Source organism: Lissotriton vulgaris, chromosome 4_1 (assembly GCF_964263255.1).
Source record: "Lissotriton vulgaris chromosome 4_1, aLisVul1.2, whole genome shotgun sequence".
Taxonomy (NCBI): domain Eukaryota; kingdom Metazoa; phylum Chordata; class Amphibia; order Caudata; family Salamandridae; genus Lissotriton; species Lissotriton vulgaris.
This window is the reverse complement of record NC_141691.1, coordinates 801,385,732-801,412,053: the sequence shown is the minus strand read 5'-3', so window position 1 is coordinate 801,412,053 and position 26,322 is coordinate 801,385,732. Positions and strand designations below refer to the sequence as shown.

At 42.6% G+C, this 26,322-nt stretch overlaps 1 protein-coding gene across 1 annotated transcript in view; it reads right to left on the bottom strand.

Annotated features, from left to right (window-relative positions):
* Nucleotides 1-26,322, bottom strand: part of KIAA0319 (KIAA0319 ortholog) — a 993,525-nt gene that overhangs the window by 271,190 nt on the left and 696,013 nt on the right. Inside the window, exons 7-8 of the mRNA XM_086965138.1 lie at nucleotides 16,990-17,077; nucleotides 581-673 (exon numbers count right to left, since the gene is read on the bottom strand). Of these exons, the coding sequence (XP_086821264.1) occupies nucleotides 581-673; nucleotides 16,990-17,077 (181 nt within the window). The remainder of the gene's footprint in view (nucleotides 1-580; nucleotides 674-16,989; nucleotides 17,078-26,322) is intronic.

The following is a 26,322-nucleotide window of genomic DNA, read 5'->3' as shown; positions in this document are numbered from 1 at the left end:
GTAAAACAAGAGCTGTACGCAGGTTTCTTGTCTTCACTCCATTCTTCTGTAATTCTCCACCATACATTACTACTACTCAACTGACCTCCTTTTCAGACAATTCTGACTACCGCCAAGAAGGATTTCTTTTTAAACTTTTTTTTTCAAAATTAGTGAACTCAGTGATTACATCTGTGTTTAGATGTGTTTACACTATTGGTATGAGAGTACGTACTGATCAAAGCAAGAACAAAAATTCCACTACTCACTTCTAAAGTGAGTGTATACGTTTTCTACAATTCTGCTGATGCTGATGAAGAAGGCCAAGCTATAGTGACAAAGAGGAAACCCAAGGTTGAGCAAATTACTTGGCTTCGGGCACCATTGCAGATTACAAACTTTGGCCTAACTTTCCATTGCTTCTGGATTCTGACAAATCATTTTGTGAACACCTTCCAGGCATACTGGTATTCTGGGGACAGCTACCCAAATTGTATTTTTAATATTAAGGCTGTCCTTTGCAAATTACTTAATACCCAGCATACATACGAGATTTGTTTTCTTTGAAAAAGAAACTAGGAATTAAAATATGGGTACGTACCACTTCCGTCGATGAAGGTGGATGCTGTAGGCAAAGAAACCTCCTGTATCTTCGGAGAAGGGACTGCCACTGGTGGCTGATTTACTCTGGCTGCTGTATAGCAAAAGAATGTTATTAAAATATTATGTGTGTACTTTATTCAGAAAGTCTTTACATTTTCCAACAGTTTATAAGTATGGATCGCTACATCACACACTGAAAATGCATTAACAAATGGCTCTAAATCACCAGATAGGCAGAATTTTGTATGTGGAAGTAGGCGGATATTAAATACAAGGGAATGGATTTATCAAGGTATCAAATCTGTGGGTGACACTAAGTACATGTGCACAGATTATGACTTGGTGTGTGTGTCTGCTCATATTTACACAAATAATGCATGAGATAAGTTAGACAAGTTATATAAAGTTTGCTTGAATACACATGGTAGTCATTTTTCATGATGGCCAAGTGACATTTTCTCAAACCTGCATATGTTCAATGTATGTATGTACGTGTGTGTGAGCGAGAACAAGAGAGAGAGAGAGAGAGAGAAAGAGAGCGTGATGCTGCTAAGTTACAGAGAGAGGGAGAGAGAGAGATAGAAAGAAAAATAGAACAAGAGAGATGAACTTACCTTTTGTTAGTTGTAAATTACACTTTTAAGAATCAAGTGGCATGTATGCCTTCTATAATATGGCTTTTTTTATAAGCTATGGGTGCTTTAGACTGTTGTAAAAACTTTTTGAATTGGACCACACCGTCTACATTACATATAAACTGTCTTGGCATTCTTATCTAATGACACCACCATTTTGTTCAAGAAAAATAGAAGCAGGAATAGTAATATAAACCTTTAGTCAACGTAGCAGTAACACTCTATTGGATTTATAAGCTAATAATTTCCATGGATAAAACCTTGCAGACTATGAATGTAGTTAATTATTAATAATGAGAATATGAAAGTCAAATGTGAAAAGGTTACTAACTTGATTCAATGACAGCTCTGTTTTACAACCCCACCACTCTGCCCCTTTGACAGTCTATTAGACTGAGAGGGACTAGAGAAGATGGCTGTTTTTTTCTATAGGCAGGGAGAGAAGAATCCGGGCTGGACCTTATGCATCCTGACACTTTAGACATTTCTGGGACAACTTTTATGAGTGAGAGGCAGGACATTATTGTCAATAGTCCAAGAAAGAAGGGGTCAGGTAGGGTTTCCATTACCACTCCTCATGGTCCATGGATTATCATACCCATTCCTCCCATCAATTTATTCAAGCAAAATACTTTATGGAAAAAGTGAGGAAAGGAAGGAGTCATTCTTTCAATCGCCTCATAATGAGAAGTTCTGAAAAGTTCTACCCCAAACTGCCCCACTGACCGCCCCGTACTTCCCACTTAGCCTACTGACCACAACATCGGATGCTGCAGTTGTTGTTTTACTATTACTGCAGCAGGAGAAATGGGGTGGGCAGTCATACCCTACTCAAACTACAATTTTGAAGGTTTCACAACAATGCCAAAAAGTACACCTGTTTGCCATTTACTATATTAGGAAATTTAAACTGTGTGTGCTTTTCTACAGACATTTAATATTGAACTTACGTGGACAATGTTTTTAGTGAAAAAATATTTATATGGACATTTTTTCAGCACATACTATTAATAGATAACAATACGCAGCCTGAAACCTAATTAAAATCCTATGTGCATCATTAAAAGTAAAGTTAAAGGAAATTGGCACTATTTCACATAGATGAGCTTATATTGGTCCCCATAACTGGGAAGTAAATATGGATTATAATACTTTTATATTTCAGCATGCACTCTATGGACTTTGTATCTCATAGCTGAAGAATATTTTGTTGAAGCTCCTGGGGGCAGTTGGGGAATCTCACACAAAAAGATGTGCAGGGGTCATGAGAGTACAGAATGGATAAAACCATATGTTCTATGATACGCTGACCAATGAAAATAGAAGTGAGTTGATCTTTCTCCTGCCTGAGAGCAAGAGACTTCTGTAATGTTGTTGTTTTTTACATCGCCCACTAACATCTTACAAAGAAGTCTAGGGGCTGAGGGCCCAGATGTGTCCTTGAATCCTCTCTTTTATGTCATGCTGGAATGAATGTCGAGCCTGACTATTGCCTTCAATTACACAGAGCACTGTTGAGGGATTAACTGTGTACCTCAGTAGTGGGCAGGAGCTTTATATTGTCTCAAATACATCTCTTTTGAACTCGGATTTAATTAGGATCTTTATAGTGGTTGAAAGATAAAAGACCACTCTAGTGGCTCTTCTGTGGATTATTTGTGTTTTCTGTGAGACTAGCATCCTGAGTTTGTTCATGGAGAAAGAGGAGGTCTGTCCATTCAAAACTTTCCACTAATGATAATGTCTCAAGTACAATATGGTAATGTCATTACTCCATTCTAAATTGGACTACTCCATATTAAGTGCCCTACATTACGTCATAAATTAATTTCACCTCAATACAGCCACACCACTATTTTTAAAAGACACAATCCCAAAGGACTGTGTCTTGTAAGCCCCCCCATATGTAATTACCCACTCTTCCTAGGGAAGCCATAGGTCACTCTTGTGGTGTGGTAGGGTATGGAGGCCTGGCACAGGAAAGCTGTAACTAGATAAATGAGGTTGCTAGTAACCAAATCTTCTGTCTTAGTCCTTCAATATATTATGAGTATGCACCAAAATTATGACTTATGAATTTAAATGCAAAACAAACAGGCAACACCAGCAATACGCGGACATGACATTTTAATCAGACTCCTGAGTCTAGCGGGAAACAATGGTTTGAAGGAATATCTATGTACCTGCCCTACAGATATTCTTCAGGAAGACCTCTTCAGATTCATCTTAACCTGCACCATCCATTTGACGTCACAATTATCTGTTATCATTCAATTGCTTGAAGCTAAAAGCAACTCAACCCATTTGCTAATTTATTTCATGTATCAGAACAAGCACGTAAGAACTTAAATGAATAGATGAGCTCAGAAACACATGACGTAATTTAATATATATGTACAATCTCACATGGTCACTCAGACCTTGGTGAGCAGCCTGCCAGGTAAGCAGAGACCATTCCCTTCACTTTCCTGAGAGGCTTCTATGTGCATTCAGAAAAACTGCCAATTCAGAGGCTCTGCAGAAGACACAACCTTTGCAGAGTATGCACCATGTTTGTTGTGCTTCCTCTACAAAGGATTTTTATTCCCAATAAAGAATCTCTGAAGAGAATTGCTTGTTCCCTAAAAGAAAAAAAATTGTCCTGATGCACATAAAGTTTTCTTCATACATTTGCATACGGATGGATTTCTTACAATTAGGAGACTCTCTCTCTGACAATGCCCTTGGGATCATTCATTCAATGTTTGACTTTTTCTGATGAACACTCACCATTAACATTTAAATAATCTGGAGACGGTTCGTCCCTCTGACATTGGAGCCAGTTGGCCCATTGATCTGATCTTTTCCACGAACATCATTCCTGTGGAACAAAGTGCCCCCCCTCCCTGTCCTGATGAAGACCCCAGCCTAAGGAATAAATGCTCCTCTATATTGTGGGGTCAAAACGTCGACTGTTCCCTACTTACCCGTACTGGCTCTGTACCTACAGTTGGATAACAGTGATTCATTGGCTGTATCTCATTATTATTGTGTATTTCGACTTTGATTTTTGTATTTCCCAGACAGGCCTTTGTAAATACATTGTATATATTGCACAATTCTCCTAACCTCACATGAACACATCTCCCTACACAATTCTTTACACCTTTTCTTGGGAGCACGTTTCATACAAATGTTTTTGATTATTCATTTTATGACAAATAATGATAACATTTTCTTTTGGATTGGAACGCTGATTGATTAACTCCTTCGATGCCGATGACGGAACCGCTCCATTATCAGCCGCGGTAGCGCTGTGCTGATGACGGAGCGGTTCCGTCATGGCCCGCTCGCCGTGCCTGTGCGGCGCACATTCCGCGCCTGCGCTGGGCGTTCCATCGAGCGGGTGGGTGGTTCCGTCACCAGCATGGGCGCGCCACGCGACCGCCCCCTTAGCACTGCGGCGGAACAGCCACCGCAGTGAAGGTGCTAATGTGGTTCATTCAGGGTGATATGTTTAGACAAAATGTATGTTTCCACTGTGACCACTTTTTCTGTACTATATTTAACGCAGGTCCAGTGATTTTTGGGTTCCTCCATTACTGTGTAATACTATTGATGGACTATCACAACGCAATAACAAAAGTAAGTATATTGTTCTTTAATTTGTATATTTTATACATATACATATATATATTCACTGAAAAATACAAAGGTTACAGGGACGTTATAGTTAGGCTCGGATTTCATTCATACAAAACCAGTAATTCAGCAGATATGGTTACCTGAGCTAACTATAACTCATGCCCCCTGCAATGCACTGTTAGGACCTAACATATTACATCACTCATGACATGGTCAGTGACCTCACACATGTGAGGGCATAAGCAGTGCTTTGTGGGGATGTAAGGTATCGTTAGCTCAGGTAACTATAACTGCTGAATTTTACTGGTTTTGTATGAGTGAAATCTGAGCCTAAATATAACATCCCAGCGAATTTCTAACTTTTTAAAATTCTATTTCCTAACTATAACATCCCTGCAACCTTTGTTGTTTCGGTGACACTCTAAGGTTTTTTTTATTATTTAATTTTTATTTTATATTCGTGAATATATCCAAGCCCACACTGATAGATCTATAGGGTGATGCCAAATAAAGCATGAGGCAATATGTGGTCTTTCACATCAGCCGCCCAGCGCATGCCACGAACCATCACATTCCTCCGTAGCCAGGCCGCAAGTGGGTCTAGTACCAGGGCGAAGATCAGTGGGGACAGTGGGCATCCCTGTCTCGTGCCCCTACGGAGTTAAAACGTACGGGATGTGAAGCCATTAACCCTTACCTGGCCCAGTACTCCAGTGTAGAGGAGTCTTACCCAGGCCACATATTTGGGGCCCAACCCCGCCCTCTGTATCACCTCAAGTAAGTATGGCCATTCTATGGAGTCAAACATCATAGAGGCATCAAGGGACAGTATGGCTGCATCTTCTTCACTATATTGTCTCCGGGTCATCACATTGTGTACTCTACAGAGGTTGAGGGCTGTGTTGCGCCCTAGCATAAAGCCCGATTGGTCAGAGTGGACCAGTGAGGTGATTACTGTTGCTAATCTATTCGCCAGACCTTTGGCTAGTACCTTTGCCTCTATATTTATCAACAAAATCGGCCTATAAGAGCCACAGACGTCCATCGGTTTACCCTGTTTATAAATAACTACGATAGTAGCTAGTTGCTGATCTATTTGTAGCCGACCGTCCTCCAAGCTTTCCTCATACATGGCTTTCAAATGTGGCACAGTCAGAGAGGCCGTAGCCTTCAGAAACTCTACCGGGACGCCATTAGGCCCCATCGCTTTTGCAGATTTGAGTTGTCCTAGGGCCTTACCTATTTCTTCAGTCGAAAGGTCTGCCTCCATAATTTCCCTATCCACCTCTGAAAGGCTTGGGAGCTGGCGGGAGTCTTCCGCCATATAGTGGGTAGAGGGGGAGTATACCCTCTCAAAGTGAGCAGCGAATAGTTCCGCTATGTCCTTCAGGTGAGCTACTATGTCTTCCTCCGGCGGCGTCAGCTTATGAACCCACCAAGATCCCTGCTCCCGCCTCTCCAGCCACGCCAATGTCCTGCCCGTCCTGTCCCCGAGCTCGTATAGTCTGTGCTGAATTGCACAGTGCTTTGCTACCATCTGTTCCCTAGTCTTAATTCTAAATTCGTCCTGTTTCAGGAGAAGTCTGTGACTGGTGTCAGGCGAGGGGTCTAGCGAGTGCTCCCTCTCTAGTTCAAGGAGGTCAGTTTCCACTTTGGTCAGGAGCTCCTGTTTTTTGGCAATATATCCAGACTTCAACAACCGGGCTACCCCTTAAGTACCACCATGAATGCCTCCCAGATTGTGCATGTAGAATCAACAGAGCCCAGATTTTCAACAAAATAGTTCTCTGTTTGTGTACGGAGTTCGTCTCTAATGTCTGGGATGTGTAAGAGCCATGGGTTAATCACTATCGTGGCTGGTGGTTGGCGTTCCCATTGCGTGTATTCTGTCCAGACCGGAGAGTGATCCGATTTCCCTCTAGGTAAGACTCTGTATTGGGCAAAGTTGCCTATGGAGGACAAATGTGTGAAGAAGTAATCAATACGTGACAAACTACGGTGGGCTGGGATGTGCAAGAGCCATGGGTTAATCATTATCGTGGCTGGTGGTTGGCGTTCCCATTGCGTGTATTCTGTCCAGACTGGAGAGTGATCCGATTTCCCTCTAGGTAAGACTCTGTATTGGGCAAAGTTGCCTATGGAGGACAAATGTGTGAAGAAGTAATCAATACGTGACAAACTACGGTGGGCATTGGAGAAAAAGGTAAACAGTGTGTCAGTGGGATGGAGTATCTGGCCCACGTCTGCCAGATCCAGCGACTGATCAAAACCAAAGAGGAGGTCGCTAGATTTGTCTTGTGGCCTCGGTGGCTGTCGATAGACAGTATCGTCTAGTGTCATGTTGTAGTCACCCCTCATAATCAGTACACCCTCCCAAAGTCCAGTCAGCTTATTGCCCAGGTCTTCCAGTGCTGTCTTACCCAGAGCGGGCGACAGATAGACCGAAAGTATATTAATGTCTTTCCCCTCCTATTGGGCCTCAACCCCCGTAAATAGGCCTGCAGCGTCCGCCCATGTCTTGTGTACAATAAGTGGTGTGGTCTTTTTCACCAGTATAGCTGTACCCCTTGAGCCTGTAGTGTAGTCTGCATGTGCTAAAAGTTTATACCCCCATCTAGTGAGGGTTTTGGATTTCTGGCTTACCAAATGGGTCTCATGCAGTAAGACCACGTCCGGCGAGTGCCTCTTCAGGTATTGTTGCACTATTCCCCTCACTATCCTTCCCCATAGTTGCGTGTCGCCCTTCGTCCCATTACACGGATCATGGCAATGTAGGAAAAAGCATAAACCCACTCATTTAGCAATTGTCGTCCAATAATCAATATGTCCTTCATGCTCTTTAATTGCTTTAAGTCTAAAGGCAAACTATTATGCGTTCCTTCATATAGTACTCTTCCTGATATCGGTGAAACAATCATCACAGCAATAAACCAAGCAACCTTAAAACAACCACCCCGTCCCCCCTCCCTGCCCCCCTGCCTGTGGATTCAAAACTACCCACCCCCAAACTTGGCAGAGTGCTTCCCATTGAATCAAGTCAAAATAATTGGAATTATAGCCATCCACTATGAGCCAGATGTGTCCCTCCCTAATCACTTCTAGATAATAACATAGTACGTGACACATTGGTAGGGACCCTTACATTAACAGATCAAACAGTAATGAGTATCATCACCGCCCGCTACCGTGACCCAATTACTTGCGCTTTTGCTCCTGTCTCAGCTTGAGCGCTCCTTTCCCGACGCCTTTGTTCATTAGCCCTGTTCCGCAAGCTGGCTAGGAACATCCGCTGGGCTTCCCTGGATCGTCTCCACTGGAGCTCCATGTCGATGGCCCGGTTTACTTCGCAGACCTCTCCTCTGGCTCCCTACCATAGTCCAGCAGTCCATCTATTCCCAGACTGCCTCCGGGGAGTCAAAAAACCATAACTTGCCATCAGATTCAACTCTCAGGCGCGCAGGAAACAGCATCGCATATCTGAGCTCCCTGTCTCTGAGTTCCTTTTTTACCGCCTGGAAGCTGCGCCTTTGGGCCTGCACCATGGCTGTGAAATCCGTAAAGAAGGCCACCTCGTAGTTATCCATTTTCAGAGGGGGATTGGAGCGAGCTGTCTGTAAGATAATGTCTCTGTCGCAGTAGTTAAAAACTCGCGCAATAATAGGTCTCGGTGGCGCTCTAGGTCGCGGCTTACCTCCTGGAACTCTCTGGGCCCTTTCAATTGAAAAGTAGCTGGATAGAGTCTTGGGTTTAAGGTGTTTCGTTATAAGGGCCACCACATATGGGTCCACTGCCGGCCCCTCTGTTCTCTCCGGAACCTCCAAAATGCGAATGTTATTACGGCGGGCCCGGCCTTCGTAGTCATCGAGTTGCTGCGACATTCTTTCCTGCTTTGTTTGCAGTTCAAGCATCTGTGTTTGCAGCTCTGAGGTGTCCTTCTGTAGCCATTAGGGACTATTTTTAGCTCCTGGACTCTCTCATCCATCTTTCGGAAATCGGCCCGAAGGAGTGAGACCTCAACATTAACCAAGTCCACCGATGTCCGCACTTTAATGATAGCTGCCATAACATCGTAAAGGGTGGGCTCCGAGTCCTGCGTCGATGTCGCTGCGTCACGCTCCTTTCCTGATCTTGGGGAACTGCTTGTGTCTCCAGCCTTGGACCACACAAATTTTGCCAATTGTTATTGGGAGTTACCCCTGGGACCATTACCTCCCGTCGCCATTGCAGCGCTCCGTCAGCCAGCACACTTGGCAGGGGAAGGGGGCAGTCAAGGTATCTCTATCCCAGAGTCGTCTTCGCAATATATCTCAGTTGATTGAATCGGCACAACTTCCTTCACAGAGCCCAATTTCCAATAGTATGGTAAGTGTGCCGAGTTATTCAGACACCCCCAGCCTCTGGACCTTCTCCGTACATAGCGTTGCGGTCCCACAGAGGGAGTCGCTTTGGGGGGGGACCCACTTCAGCGCTTCACCATCCACCAGTCTTCCTCTGTTCCATGCGGGTCTCACCAGTCACCTGTACGCCGGCATTTTTTTTGTTAATTTCTATGGATTTTTTACTTTTTATTTCCCAACTGTAACCTGTAACCTTCAAGAGTGAATGTGTGAGTGGCTGTATAAGTCAGTGAGTGGGTGAGCTACTGGCTGTATGGGCCTGTGAGTGGGTGTATGAATGACTGTATGTGTGTGTGAATGGGTGTGTCAGGAGAAGTGTGGGTATCTGACCATTTTTTTTAATTAGCTGTATGGGTCTCTGAGTGGGTGTGTGATTAGCTGTATGGGTCTGTGAATGGGTGTGTGAGTGGCAGTATGGCTCTGTAAGTGGGTGTGTGAGTGGCTGTACAGATCTATAAGTGTGTGTGTGTGTGAGTGGCTGTATGGGTGCGTGAGTAGTTTTTTGGATGTGTGAGTGGGATTGTGAGTTGTTATGTGGTTGAGTGAGTAGGTGTGCAAGTGATTGTATGGGTGTGTGAGTGGGTTTGGTGGTGGTTTTGTGGGTGTGTGAGTGGCTGCATGGGAACAAGAGTAGCTGTGTGGATCTGTGAGCATATGTGAGAGTGTAGGAGTGGGTATGTGTGTCTGTGTGGGTGTCAGAAGCTGTGTGAGTTACTGGGCCAGAATGGAACTTCACCTGCCCCATTATCTAACAAGAGTCCACAGTTTTGCACAAAATATCTACCAAATTAGAGTACTTTCTACTGCTTAATTAGTAAGTACTACCTCGTTGGGTAATAACTAGTGCATATTCTACACTACAGCTGCATAATGGACCATGAGGAAATGTCTCCAGTGACCATGAGTGCGTCTAATTTCGGCAATGGGATTGTTCCTCGAGCATCTTGATTCACAAATCTGTGATAAGATGAATCCTCGTCTACAGAGCAGGACTAGACTACAGAGAGGGAAATCATCACCACACTAGGGTACTTCTTCCCAACAATATGAAGTAAGTCCTTCTTTGTTTGCTACAGATGCCCACAAAATTCCTGTGCATTATGAACGCCTCACCAAACTTGATGGGAAGCATGTTCATGGGCCTTTTGGTAAACTGTCCATAACAGTGGGAAAAGGCAGGAAGACTTTTGCATACTACTAAGGAAAATGGGTCAGGGCCAAACAAGCGGAACTTGCAGATGATTTGGGGTATTCCCATTACCAATTATACACATGGAGGTGGCCTGAGTGCCCTCCGAGACGATTTTAGCCCCAAGGACCCCATTCCCTAGGGACAGACCTTCAGATTATGGGTACCTAGTGTGCAATGCTACAGACTGCAGGGGGGACTCAAGGCACCCGTGGTCCCTGCTGGCTTCCCACCGCCAATGAGAGCCAGCATTGCTCTGGCATGCAGGGAGCAGCCAAGTATGCTGCTCCCTGTGTGTGGGAGCAATTTTTCATCTGTTTTCCTGCCAAAAAGTCAGCTCCCAGCAAGCGGGAGCAGATTTCCTGCACTCACCTTCTGAAGTAGACTTACAGTTTGCTCTCGCTTGTCAAGATCTGTCAAAGCTCCCACCACGTGAAAGCAAACTACTAGCTCCCGAGGGTGGGAATAGAGACCCGGCCCTGGGGGATTGTGGTCCCCAGGGCCAATAATGGCTCCAGGAAAGGGGCCATGTGGCGCCCCCTCCTCTACTTTTCACAAGGCCAGCTCCGAGAAGATGGTTGTCCCAGGGTCCCCCCCCCCCCACATTCATTAAGCATCTGCCATGGGGAGGTGGTGGTCTGGAGCTGAGCGGCCCCCTCCCCCTACATACTTGTTTTGTGCCCTGGGGAGATGGCAGTCCCAGGGGCATTTTTAGATGTTGAAGGGGTGTCCGTGTCGACTCCCTCTTTTTAAGGGTCACAACCCTGAGGACGTTGTGGTCCCCAGGGCTTAGAGGCTAAATGCAAGGGGACATGCGGCACCGCTCCTATTATATTTTTTAAATAAACCTCGGGGAGGTAGTGGTCCTCAGGCATTTTTAGATGTTGGAGTGGGGTCCGCACAGCCTCCCTCATTTTAAGGCTCACAGCCCTGGGAAGATGGTGGTCTCCTGGGCCTTCAGAGGCCAAAGGAGAGGGGCCTTGCAGCCCCCTCCTATCATTTGTTTTAAATAATACCTGGGTACTCAGAGCTAAAACTGCCCTTGGGGAGGTGGCCGCATGCCCTCCTCCTTTCTGGAATTCACACTTTCCCCAAGGACCTGGTCTAACCGGGGGCTGAATGATAAACAAGCACGGGAGACTGCTCTTATCTTTTTTTTAACATTTCTGCTACAATTTATTTTTCAACAAAATGCTTTTTAGCCCTGGCTGGGTCCCTGGGGGATCCCCCACCAGGGGCCTAGGGAGTCAGGGTATTCCTACCCTGCCCCATCTCTTTTTTTGAATTTTGTTTAGGACTTGGCTGAGTCAGAGGCCCAAGATGGCAGTCAACACTTCCTGGTTGAAGTGTTGGCAGCCAATCAGATCTCTGCAAAAGAATGGCAGGATTTGCACGGCCCGCACTTGTTGATATACACATTTTTTTTCCTTTAATATCTTCAAAACTTCTGTACGGATTTAAAGCAAATAACAAAAAGAGCTCAGCAGTTCGGGCTGTAGTCGTATGCAAAATCCCTTAGGGAATTAAATTGGGAAACACACACCTTCCCCTCTCCCATTTTCCCCCGTCCCCGCTTGTCGAATCACCCTGAAACTTTCCATGTACAACTACAAGCAGGTGGGAACTTTTTGGGAACATTTTGTGACGGTTTGTTAAATGGGGACAAAATTAGCAGACCTATGGAAACTTTGTCCTAACTATAACAACCTAATGGCGACGCCAGTTGGCAATATATGTATATAGGTAGATAGATAGATAGATAGATAGATAGATAGATAGATAGATAGATAGATAGATAGATAGATAGATAGATAGATAGATAGATAGATAGATAGACAGACAGACAGACATACGGATAGATAGACAGTCATTAAAGAGTGGCATTAGCCACTGTGTAGGTATAGTTAGGATTCTGAAAGATAGGAATTCCTCAGATTTTTGCTTGACATTACTTTGTCACTGCTTGATGAATCTCCAGGAAACTTTACAGACCTATTCTCATTTCTACATTGGCTGATGATGCTAAGTTTGTGGTGATTATTTAAGAGGGTGGAAAGAATAAAGGGGGGTCCAACCCACGCTTTTCCACCAAAGCATTTTCCATAGACTTTTGAAACAGATGTGATAAAATGGCTGAATGAATTCACATGACCTTCGACAGGTATATTCGTCACAAGAGAAGAATGGTAGTCCAGTTCTTAATGTCCAAAAAATTTAAGCACCCGAATAATGGCTAGTCCAATCCAACACGCCTATGAGTGCTGGAGTTTAGGGGGGGTTCTCATGGGAACAGATACTCTTTATGTTTTACTGTGCAGTCTGTGTCGTTCTTCTCTTGTGATGAATACTGAGGACCTGCATTGTTATGGGACCCACCAAAACCCTTTAGGGGTTTCTTGCGGCGTGCGGCCCTGCCTCTGCCATGTCAGTTGCTCCCAGTTCCATCCAGGATAAGCTATACTGAAAGGAACGTTTTACAGGCATTAGTCTCAGGCATATATTCTTATGTCCTGATGATGATCCCGGTATCAAGATAAGTGGGATCGAAACGTCGTTGACTCTGTACACCTGGATAATCTCATAATTGTTGATTGTATTGTACTATGGTGTTGCACTTTGTATTTGCTTTGAAAATTGAGCTTTCTTCTCCTACTTTTATTTTTTACGACAAAATGTGTCCTCACTTGTATGTTCTTTTTGTGTGATTTTTTTTCTATAAAGACATTAAAAGATTCTTTTGTATGGCTGGACTGAAAATATATATAGACCTCATTCTATGTCTATATTATCCCTTTCCTCTTTTTCTGTTGTTAGGGGCCACTGTTCATATAAAACTGCTACGCCCAAAAGGTCCCTGACCAAAAATATTTGAGTCCACTTGTTATTTAAAACACAAATAATTCCAGGCAGCATAGTTACAATTTATGGTAGAATGAAAGAGGGTGGAACTGAAGAAACAGTGGTGATTCATTGATCAGATGATTAGCGGGATAAATATATCACAGATATAGCACATCTTCTTCGCTATAAAGAAATCACAGAGCATGGGGGCTTTACTCACCACCTATAACCAGAACAACTTTAAGGGAAAGATTTACTAAAAATGTATGCAACACAGCACAGCATCAAAACTTGGAAATGGAGAAATCCCATGGAAATCTCTTGGACATGTGTTTAAAAGCAAGAAAATAGATTTGTTTTTCTTCAGAATCCAGACCAAAGCAAAAAGCTCAGCAAGAAGAGAAACCATATAAAAAATGATTTTCTATTGGTGCCTCAGGCCGTCAAATTTGAATGGCATGAACACAAATTGGAAGAGTACCGACGAGATGTGGAATTCCAGACATGCTGGTGCACATTCTCTAGCAATGGCGAAACTCCACGTCTTTTATAAAGTTGTTGTTAAAGCAATTGACTCTATATTCAACAAATATATTCATAGATTCCCAGCATATGTACTCTTGGGATTATCAAACAATCAGACATATCCTCCTTATCTGTGCCGGGGAAGGAAATGTTTCTGGCCTTGTGAGCCAACAGGCAGCCTAGGACCACCATATGAGGACAGTTCAGATTCACAGATCTCATAGATTTGCTACAGATGCTAAGGTTCCTCTGGGGTAGAGAAAGACATTTTGTTACTTGAGCATAATCAAGAGCCCTATGAGAATATCTGGGCATCAATCCTTGAATACCTCTTGACTTAGTACTTCGACATCACAAATGCAGCAAGAAAAGGATTGAAGAAATTATGCAGCTTTAAGAGACATGCAAGATGGAGATGGTATTGTCCTCCTGCTTCATCTAAATAGGCACATTGTGACATTAGATATTCCAGAGGGCGACTACGTTTTGGGACCTTATGCCACTTTGCTCCTGTCCCAAAGACTTCTATGAGCCGTTTTCATCCTGAGTCCAACAGAAAGACTCAGACAAACCCACATCCGCCTATGCATTATAAATGACCTGTCCAGTGAGGAACTCGCTTAAACCCCCCCACCGAATCAAATCTCCACCCCTGCAGATTGTTAAAATGTAGTCTGGTCTATTGTACTATTAACATGCTTTATTACCCAACTGTCTTTTAATGTGATAAATATTTGAACTGTTTACATTTTTAAAAATGTGGCTGTTACAAGTCTTAATATAATGATATGGAAGTAATTGACAATGTAAAATGCTTTACCTTGGACTGCTCAACGTGGCAGGCCCTAATGTATCCACTTTGCTCCTCGCAACCCCCTCACCCCCGTTCACATCTACCTGACTTGTCTCCTTTGTATTACTTGCACTGTCTGTGCGTGTTAATGGGCATGCAATGCAATGGCTTACGGGCTGAGGGAAGCCCCTCCTAAACAAGGAACCCTGGGGCGTCTCCGCACCCTGGGGGCTGCAGGGACCTCTGTTGCGCTCCTGTCCGAGGGTCCTGGGGGATAATTCCAGCGGGTTGGGGCCTTATGTATGAACACATTTTCCTATAGACAAAGAATGGGTAAAAACCTTTGATACATCTGGCCCTTAGTCTTTAGATCAGTGGTTCCCAAACTTTTTACTCCTGAGGACCCCCATTGAGTCACTGCTGGAAGCAGGGGACCCCCCAAGCACTTTTTATGATTTAAGTGATTTAAATGTCAAACATTAAAACTGTTTTCGAAAAAAAAACCCACACATGTGCATATCAAACAAAAACTAGACTTAAATTACTAAAGATTTTAGTATTTTTATATTAAAATATTTGCAAAAGTCGAAAAATCTTAATGAGAAGGTTAGTGCTGCATTTCGCAACTAACTTGTTGGTTCATTGTTTGGTTTTGCTTTGCTGCCCGCGGCTTCTCCTCCTGCCAAGGCTGGACTATAAACCTAAAGTTGCTCTGGCAAATGTTGTCAGACCAGTCTCTGTACAGTGCACACCAAGTGCAGCGAGTGAGCCTGACCACTGCAAAGGGGGCTATGGGGGGCTCTCCCCCAAGAAAATTTTGGGGAAATGGTGCATTTGACAAGACATTTGACATCATATATTGAATTGTATGAGCTTTTAAAGCATAGTAAATAATTACCTTACTACGCACCAGGATACAACAACCTTTTGTCAATCTTCAATGCTTGACAAGCTTCAATGATTCCCTCACTACTACCCTCAGCAGGGCATCCCATCTCTCCATAGCACATGTCTTTAATTTATTTTATAGCACCTCTCATACCACTGTATGGTGTCGGAACACTTCACACACATACGGACAATGAATCATACATGTGTAGATCAGTGAATAGAAAATGTTACTTAAGGCAAAGTGGACTACAAGGTGTAGGATTCACATGTCATCCATACTGGTAGGCATTTTTTAGGAGTGCTTGGTCTGGAGAAGCAGAAACTCAGGATTCAGAAAATAACACAGAGGTTAGCATTGACTTCAATAATAAGGATTTATTTCTACCCAAACAAACCTTTTTAGCAGCATCGGGATAATGAAAGACTGGGAAAATGCATAAATTACTAACTTGTACCATGCAGATGCATGCAACTCTTTGATGGCAGTTTATAGCTCACTGTGCTAGATTATGATTGGAACTTGTGAACTGCACAATAACAAAATAATCTCTGTGGCTAAAGCAGTAACCCACTGAGCTATGCAAAAACAAAATACAGTTTTTTAATGCATTGTAGACATTCTTTGCAGCAGGCATATTAACCATCTACGCTTCCTTAGATGAGTCAAAGCTGCCACGGGACAAAACCCAATCTCTTTCCAGCATGTACATTAATCACCTGAGTTATCTTGACACTTTAATTGCTGCCCAAAAACTGCTGATTATACAGGGATTTTTGCAATGCTTTTACAACTGCTGCCTGTGGACCCCCTGGGACTGTGTCATGGACCCCTGGGGGTCCGTGGACCCCAGTTTGGGAGCCAATACTTTAAATGATATCCATTTAGATTGTTCTGCCGTCGCCAGCCAATGCGAGTAGGCTAGTGTATGTTTATAATTGTGATGAACAAATAAAAAAATATTTTGCCCCAAAATATGAATGCAGGTTTTTGGGTGACTCACTTATACTCTATATTATTTTGTTCGTTGACTATTCACATGTGGTGGCAGTGGACAGCAATAAAGCTGTAGCTTAGCATAACCTGTCATAGGTGTTTAACATGTCGAAATATTTTTTTACTTTTAAAAACTTTTAAAACTAGTTTTCAAACCCCCCATACTTAGTGAAATATTGCATATTGGAAAATTCACTGAGTTCTACACATCCACAAATCTACACACCAACATCTAAAATATATAAACATGCTCTGATAATGCGCTTTTATTAATGGTGCTGCTCTGCTTTCATCTACAACCACAGACATTGTAGTCTAAATTCATAACAAATAACCTTAGGTTTCAAAAACCATTACACGTGTATTTTTGAGCAACAAATGTGCATCATACAATTTTGAATTGTGGCATGATGAAAAAAAGCACACCAGATATTTCTTTTTTATATTGAAATTGATGTATTGTGTCCTAATCTGTGAAGTATAGTATTATGAATTATACTGGAAGTAAATTGGATCACCTGGTTTCACGGTCACATTGACCAATCCTTCTCCGAAAGCATTTTCACCTGATACGGCAACCTTGAAGACGTAAAAGCCTGGTGTCAACTACAACAAGAAACAGAATAATGCGTGAATCAATAAACACAAGCAGGCTGAAAATTACAAAAAAACATAACCGCACATTCTGCATTTTATATCTTAGACGGAAAACATTCTCGGAGAGAAAGATAGCAGAGGCAGTGCCCTCGGGAGCGAAATACAGCCATGTTAAAAATAACTTATACTCAATTAGTATAGCATTTAAAGGAACAGATTGAACACCAAGGTTAAGAAGTCCCGTCTTCCTGCAGCTCATGTCAGTACAGCACCATGAACACACAGAGCACCCCAGACGTGTGCACACATTCATAGCTGCACCAGAGGAAACACTGCTGCATTTAAAGTTACTGGAGATATCCCTGGGAGGTGAGGAGGACAAAATGAGGACCTCCCTAAGTGCAAGCTCAGCAGCAAGGAATACCTAACTGCTATATTTTCCCATGTTACACCATGTCATATGTGACACCTTTACGTGGACATGGCTTTTAACAATATGAACAATGCATTTTGGGATTTGAAGTTTCGATTTTAACATTGATAGAGCGCGTTAGGTCACCCAACTAGATATTTGTATAAATACTCACTTGGGCCCATAATTCCAAATTGTATACCTTAACATTTATTTAGGTAACTCACCCTCTACTACCAGTATTTTGTGATTTTATCCCTAATTCCTATACCAGTAACCTACAAATCTTTGAAACTTGGTACCTAAACACAATGGATCAGGGAGTTGAGTTAAGGAAGAAGGCACTCAAAACATTATAACATTTGTAATTATATAATAACCACAGACTCCGGGTAGGTTCAAACTCTTTATCTAATCATCATCATCATCATAAGTCATGAGCCATAAGTTAAACGCAATCAGACTATCAATAACCAAAATCAGAAACAGCCTATAGCTATGAATAAGATAGAGTATGCTAATCATTTAGAAATTTAGAATTTTAGAGAAAACAGTCTTTCGTAACTTGATTAAAGGAGGGTAAAGGAAGGGAACATACTAAACCCAAAGACTTTCGCAATTCCCTGGCAGTTGGAAAAGGAGAACACAACTTATGCAATTCGATTTTTAGCTTAATAACTATAGGGAAGGTAAGATTTGGGACATACTATTAAATTCAGCTTATCTCCTTAAAGGGAGGGTGAGAAAAGGAACATATACTCTTATAGAAACATATCGCATTACCTAAAGGTGGGTTGAAAATTGGAACACACTAATAGTCAATAATACATGAAAGTTCTTATTTACCAAGGGACAGGAAAAAGAAAAGGAACATATGCAATCAAGCTTTGAAAATTCGGGAAGGTGAGAAAAGGAAGGCTAAGACCAGCACCCGCAGTTTCGGTTGCAACGCCTGCGCTACTCCCTTTCTGCAAGGAATCTGCCAAAACCCCGATTGGGTTATAACGTTTATCAGCAAAGTGCTTTGCCAGGTCTTTCACTTACCAAAACCCCGATTGGGTTCTCAAACCTCCCAACAGAGTGCTCCGCAGCTCTCTGCTTTCAGTCACCTATTGAGTGCGTTGGGTCAGTGACAGGTCAGCTATTCGGACAAGTCGGACAATTTCTCTAGCTAAACCTACGCTAATTATACTGTTTTCAGGTCTGTGTACCACCCCCCCAATGTTGCAAGTGTAAGGATCCCCAATTTTGATTGGACAAAGGAGGAGAACAGATCATCACACCACCTAAATTTTAGACTTTCTCAGACTCCTTATTCAAATTCTGTCTACGCCCCTTAAATTCCAGTTTCTCATGACATATGCCTTTTGGTTAACAATGGTGAATATAACATTGAATACAATTGTAACAAATTTCAGTACAGTTCAGCTCCCTCTAGCTGGGTCGCAGGTCGAGTTCCCAGGCGCATCTTGGCTGTTGCTGCCATCTGGCTGGGTTCCAATGCTGCAGAGTTCATCTTTTCCTCCGCAGGGTGACATGCGCAGAAAGGACTTCCAAAATGGAGTAGTAAGCACCTCCCAGGCCTAATGAATACGATACATGAAAAGTAAAAGGAAACAATTTAGAACACAATAATAAATGATTACATTGTATACCATGAAGCTCTACTCTATATTAATTACTTTAAAATAAACTATAGCATTAGGATTAGGCAGAACGAACTGCTTAGCGAAAGCAGCAATGCAAGCTTCTCGCATGTGAGAACACAGAACAGCCATTTTAGCACTAGTGCGCAGATGCGACAAGGTTCCCTCCAAAGCTGCGAGTGAGTCATGTCACGTGGGTATGACAGACGCATGCGCAGTAGAAATTCCCGCGTAGCAGCAGCCATTTTAGATGCAAGCGTATTAGGATTAGAAAACACATAAGCAAGCTTCACTCGGATTCCCAATATAGATGAAGAAGGGGTAAATTAGTAAGACAAACAGGTTGGTTATTTCGTTATTGATTATACGAGGTTCATGACTACGAGCAAGTCGCTTCACATGCGAATCCTTGCTCCATCAAAGCCCTCTTTGATGATATTTTATATCATCACAAATTAATTAAACAGATGCCAACATTTCACATTTCACCCATTTCAATCTCTTCAAACTTTCTATTCTGCTTTTTCTCATTATTTCTGATTGGATGAGAATTTTTCATCATTTTATAAATCTGGCTATTCATTTCCTCTAATTCTAGTTCTTGAATATTTCTTCTTGTGTTTGACATTTGCAGTAAATTATTATCCCTAGAACTATTAAACCTACTCCCGCCATTGGCATCAGTATTTTACTCACAAGACTTTTACCTAGATTAGAAAAACAACTACCTACAGAGGAGAGACCATCAGTCAGCCTCTTCCAGGCACTATCAACCTCTAGTGCTTTGAGCTCTCTTTCCAAATGAGTGATGTTTTTCACATACTTCTTAATGTCAACACTTTTGTCTGGAATGTAAGTGCAACAATGTTACGCTTTCAACATTCTACAGACTCCTCCCTCTTTTGCCAATAGGGTGTCAGGAGCAAGTCGATTTTGTAAAACCATAGATCTGATCGCAACCAATTCGGTATTGACCATCAGGAAACCTCCAGCAGTGTCAGTTGATAACTGATCTACTACTGTTGACAATTTGCAGATTCTGTGTGTATTCAGAGCCACTCCCACTGTAGGTATCAATGCACTAAATATATCACCTACTATTTCTCCAACACTTTCTCTTTTGCTACGTACTAATCCGTTAGTTCCTTCATTGTTTCCAGTAATTTTATCCACATGGTATATCTTTGGGAAAACAATACCAAAATAACAGCGTCCATACCAGTGAGCTGGTAATTTGAAATAAGCCTTGTTCCTACATATATAATAAATTCTGGGAAACACAGGTTCTGCCCCATCTTTGAAACCCCAACCCCGATTACCTTATAATTGTGCTCACATTTACTGGAACCAATGAATATGTTGTTATAATAACTAGTCATTTCTCTGTGAAGACAAAGTTTCCCATTCCTTTCGAAATCCAGCAACATAGCAGCGTTAGCTCCACCATTTGAGGTGCTCCCTATACTCTCAGCCCATTTAGGTGTTTTCTGATTCTTGTCATTTGCTTTTCTTTGGAAACTCTCTCTTCTCTTTTCTACCATGTTTAGAAATATCTTTTTGTTTTCATGTAATAGACATGTTAAGTTATTTCTGTGTGCATCACCTATATCTATTTTCCCTACGGTTAGGAAATATTCACTCATATAACGTGCTACATCTCTAGTAGTGTGAACAGGGTTTAGGTTTCTACGTACAAGAAGTTTGGAAAATATCACATCTGATTTAGAATAATAATACTGTAAAGGTCTTTTTTTGTAAAATAAGCTAGCTAAGATACAACAGGATATTCCATATGTTAGTGGCAAGTGATGGTATGTCACACCCTCCGCTACTGAAGTGGGCAGCTTCATGCAGATATAACAGTCTTCTATCTCCATTGCTTCTACATATTTTACTAAAAGGTTTGCAAATACATTTAAATGAGTTCTGTTTTTGATTCTATCATAGTGCAGTCCTTCCTCATCTGGTGCGTCTAAGTCTATTTTAGTTTGTCTAAGGCTAAGTGTTTTCTCTTGTGTATCTACTCTTTGTGGTGTATCTTTTGTTTGCAGCTCTTCTGTGTCCATTGTCACTGACTTAGTAGGGTATAAATTAGTATCTCTACTCATCATGTAAGGAATAGTTATGGCTAGTCCTATCCAAAGTATAAGTACTAGTGCTACACTACATAAACATACTTTGCAGCATGTTCTTACACAATTTCTTTTCGGTCTTCCATTAACAGTTGAATCCGCAATCTGGTCTAAAGGAATATCAACCCCTCTTTGAAACTTTTACACAGTCTTTGCCCTGAGTAATACTCAGGTGGGTATTACTTCTTCGGTAGTTGGATCAGAAATCAATTCTTCATCAGTTTCGTCACCTATTTCCAGGTTCTCAAAATCTTTCAAAACAATGTAGGTCCACTCGGGCCATTGTATTTGTTATTATGTCTTTTTAGTCGTGGACTTCTTCTACTGGGTTGTATCACAGGTGGATCAGTTTGGCTTGTTACCTCATCCACTTGTTCAGGCTCTTCATTAATCTTCTTTAAACGCAGTCTCAGTCTCTTGACATATCTAGGCCATTTGTCGCCTTTTCTGAATCGTTTAACTGGCACTGTGCTCTGGCCCTCTTCGAATGTTCTTTTATTCTCGCTCAGTTGTGGCACATTGACTTCAGTGTCTTCTTCTTCCCTTCCTGTGTGACTAGTTCCAGGTCTTATCTCTGTTTCTTCTGCCTGGTTACTAAACTGGCCTTGTTCAGGAATCTGTTGGATTTGTCTTTTGTCTGTTTCACTTTCTGCGTCCTGAACACAATTGTCTATTCCTACCTGGTGCTGCTCAAGCTCTTCGAACTCTTGATCTTCTTCTGCTTGAGTTTCTGCCCTAATTTCTATCTGTCACTTTTCAGATTCAGGAGTTCTGGGTGGAGTATTGATTACCTGATCTTTCCCTATCTGATCCTGCTCAGAGTCACTTTTGACATGAATTTCAATGACCTGAGTATCTTGCTCTACTCCTGTCTCATCCTCGCTATCACTCTGTCTGTCTAAGTGAGTTTGACTTCTTGTTCGAACATATTCTGCTGGTATGTCGATTATTGGGATCCAATCATCTTGACTGGTGCTCGGTTGTTCTTCTTCAGCCTCTTCAGGATCGATCTCTTGAGACCCTTCACTTGCTCAACCTTCAGCCTTTGTTTCATCAGTTTCCGTCACCTTCTTCGTATGACTGACATGGATACAGTGTGGAACTCCTGCACACTTTACTGCTGTGGTGGTGATCAGAATCACTTGTCGGGGTTTACTCCACCTGTGTTTGAGACAGGATTTACGAGTATGTTTCTTAAGTACAACCCAATCCCCTGGGTTCAAGTCATGCGCTGGAGTTGCTGGTCTGGTGACAGCGTCTTCCCCAACCTGGCGAGAGATAGAACGCACTTGGTCAGCCAGTTCTTTGCAGTATTCAAGTACTAAATCATCAAATATGTTTAGCAGTCTGTGTCCTGGCACCCATGCTTGCCGCATTGCTCTTCCCATCAGTATTTCATGGGGGCTTAAGCCTGTATTCCGATCTGGAATACTTCTAAGTCCCATCAGAACAAGAGGCAAAGCATCTGGCCACTCCAATCAAGTTGACTCATACATCTTTCCCAATCTTGATTTTATAGTACCATTCAATTGTTCTACCACTCCAGACGCTTGTGGGCGGTATGCACAGTGCAGTTTTTGCTTAATTTGAAATGCTTCACCAATTAGACCCATTATTTCACTGTTAAAATGTTTATCTCTGTCAGATTCAATTTTCACTGGAAATCCGAACCGTGGGATAAACTCTCTAAGTAGAAGCTTAGCCACAGTGATGCTATTGTTCTTACGTGCGGGGTAAGCTTCCACCCATTTTGAAAACAGGCAGACAATGAAAAGTACATACTTTAGTCCTCGAGAAGGGGGTAACTGAATGAAATCAATCTGCAATCGGATAAAAGGACCTTCTCCCTTTCCAATCTTTCCTGGCAATACCACTGTTCTCTTCCCTGGGTTCATTTGCTGACAAATCAGTCACCTCTGGCAGAGTGCTTCTGCTATGTTCCTGAATTTCGCATTAAACCATGTTTGTCTGAACAGACGTATCATAGCATCTCTTCCCAGATGTGAATCTCCATTAATCAACCTAGCCATAGGAGCAAGCAGGAAGTTGGGTAACACCACTGTGTCGTCAAGGTAAATAATTACACCATCTTCAGCCCTTCTCTTACACCCTAACTTCCTCCACTGTTCCTTTTCCTTTGGTTCTGCTGCATTCTGCAATTTTCTCACTTCTTCCCATGTATCCACACCATCTAGTAACATAAGTTGGCAGTTGTTGCCGCCCACCTCAACCTTTTTGTTTACAGCCATTTTGTATTTTGCACAATGTTGGGCTAACTGGTCTGCATATCGATTACCAGCTGTCACTTTGTCATTGCCAGATTTGTGAGCAGCACACTTGACCACAGCCACTTCTTTTGGCAATTGGATTGCTACCAGTAAATCTTTCACATATTGACCATTTCTGATGCGGGTGCCTGAAGAAGTCAGGAACTCCCTTTGCATCCATAATTGGCCATAGTCAATTACCACCCCGTAACCATACTGGCTGTCAGTGAATATGGTCACTTACCAATATTTCCCAAATTTACAGGCTTTTGCCAGGGCAACCAATTCGGCAATTTGTGCAGACTTGACTCCAGGTAAATAGGATGCTTCCACTGGGCCTCCCAAGGTACACACTGCGTAAGCAGCGCTTACACCTCCTTCCTCATGTCTCATGCATGAGTCGTCAACAAACAGCTCATAGTCTGACTCAATCAAGGGCTCCTCTCTTATGTCTGGCCTTGACTTTGTACTGTATTCAGTCAGATCAATGCAGTCATGCTCAACTTCCTCCTTGAGTTCTGCACTGTATGAATTTGGCAGTAAGGTTGCTGAGTTCAAAATGTTGCACCTAGCAATGGTTACATTTCCTGCACCTACAAGAATTCTCTCGTTCTTAGTCAGCCGACTAGGTGTGAGGTACTGAGTCTTAGTCCTGGTTAGCAAGATTACAACTGCATGTGGAACTTATACAGTTACAGGATGTCCCATAATGATGGATTCATTCTGCTCAAGACTCATGCAAGTTGCAGCTACTGCTTTCAGACATCCGGGTAATGCGGCGGCCACTGGGTCTAAAGTGGACGAAAAGTATGCCACAGGTCGTTGCACTAATCCATGAATCTGAGTCAAAACTGAAAGTGCACAATTGTCTTGTGTGTCACAAAATAGTGCAAAATCTTTCGAATAGTCAGGCATTCCTAATGCTGGAGCTGTACACAGGCAGTTTCTCAAATTCACAAAAGCAGTCATGCTTTCGTCATCCCATTCTACTGAGTCTTTGGCTCTTTTCTTTGTCATTTGTATCAGGGGCTTTGCAAGGACTGCGAATCCCACAATCCATTGCCTGCAATATCCTACGACTCCAAGAAACATTCTGACCTCCTTTTGTGTCTTTGGCAAATCCATGTTTTTAATAATCTGATTCTCTCTGTGGTAACTCTCCTGACACCTCTCTCTATCTGATGTCCCAGATATTTCACGGAGGTGTCACAAAATTGCAATTTCTCTGGGGACACTTTATGTCCTCCTTCACCCAGATGATTCAGTAGAGCAATGGTATCGACAACACAGTCTTTTCGTGATTTTGAGGCCACCAAAAGGTTGTCTATGTACTGAACCAAGACTGACTGTCCAGATAGCACTAGCGACTCCAGACACTTTTTCACAATATGATTAAAGATTGAGGGGCTCTCTGTGTACCCCTGAGGGACACGATTCCAAACATAGACATGGCTGTTGAATTCTAATAAGAAAAGAAATTTGCTATCTGGGTGCAATGGGATCGAGAAAAATGCATGGCATAGGTCTATGATAGTAAACCATCCAGCTTCCCACGGTATCTGATACAGAATCACTGCAGGATTTGGCACAACTGGACAGCAGGGGACGACAATCTTATTAACCTTTCTCAGGTCCTGTACTACTCTGTACTTACCGCTGGGTTTCTTTATCCCAATTATGGGGGAGTTACATGGACTGCTCATTACTTCTTCCAAGATTCCTGCTTCCAACAACCGCTTTGTTTCTACTGCAACTCCTGCCTTTATTTCTATATTCATCCTGTACGGTCATGTGTTTGGGTAAACTGCGTCTTCTTTTATCTTTACTTTTATTGGGTCAACATTTGCCATTAATCCTACATCCTTCCCTGTAAAGTCCCATACTTCTGGTTTTACCGTCTGTTGTAGTTCTTCTGGTAAATCTTTTATTGTCATCTTGGCAATGTCAGTCTCTCGTTTTGCTAACATTAGTTTGTAAATTCCATCTTCATCTGGGGTCTGAATTTCAACACCATTTGGAGTGCAAAAGATGGTGCAATTAATTTTGCACAACAAATCTTGTCCAAGAAAATTTACAGGGCTTGAGTCACAGACTACGAATCTATGCATTTCTTTAAAATTCTCTATTTTTACTTCCAATGGTTCTGTGACTGGGGAACTAATTTGTTTATTAGAATCGTCCACTACTTGGATCGCTTCTCCCGTGAGGGGTATGTTTGGAACGTCTCCTGTTCTCACAGTTGAGCGGGTGTCCAACAGAAAGGTGACATCATTTCCCTCAACCTTTCCTTCAATGTATGGCCCTGACTGGTCTACCGGCAAGGAGGCGCCAAGCACGCACTCCTCGTCCATCCCCCTCAGGCACCGTCAGTAAGGTTCTTCACAGAAGAATGTGTCATTCAAAAGAAACGGTGAGGTTGATGTATCTCTTTTTTCCCTTCCTTCCCATTTCTGAGCCTCTACATTCTGTTGTGCTTTCCTCCTATAATTTGGCATAGGCGCCGGGGAAATCTGGTTCTGTGTTGCCTGTTGCTGGGTCTTCCGCGGCACTTCAGGCTGCGTCTGTGGATTTAAATCATTATTTTGCACATTACCATTCTGCACAGCCTTACACTCGTCCTTCCAGTGCCCCAACTTGCCACATCCGTGACAGGTGAATTTCTTTTTCGCATCTTCCCTATTGAATTTTCCCATGGGCTTACCACCACTTCCATCGCCCTTACTCTGATTAGTAGTCATCTGGTTCTGCTGTTGTTCTTGGTGCTCCGCTAATTTTACTTGTGCCCACATAACCTTTT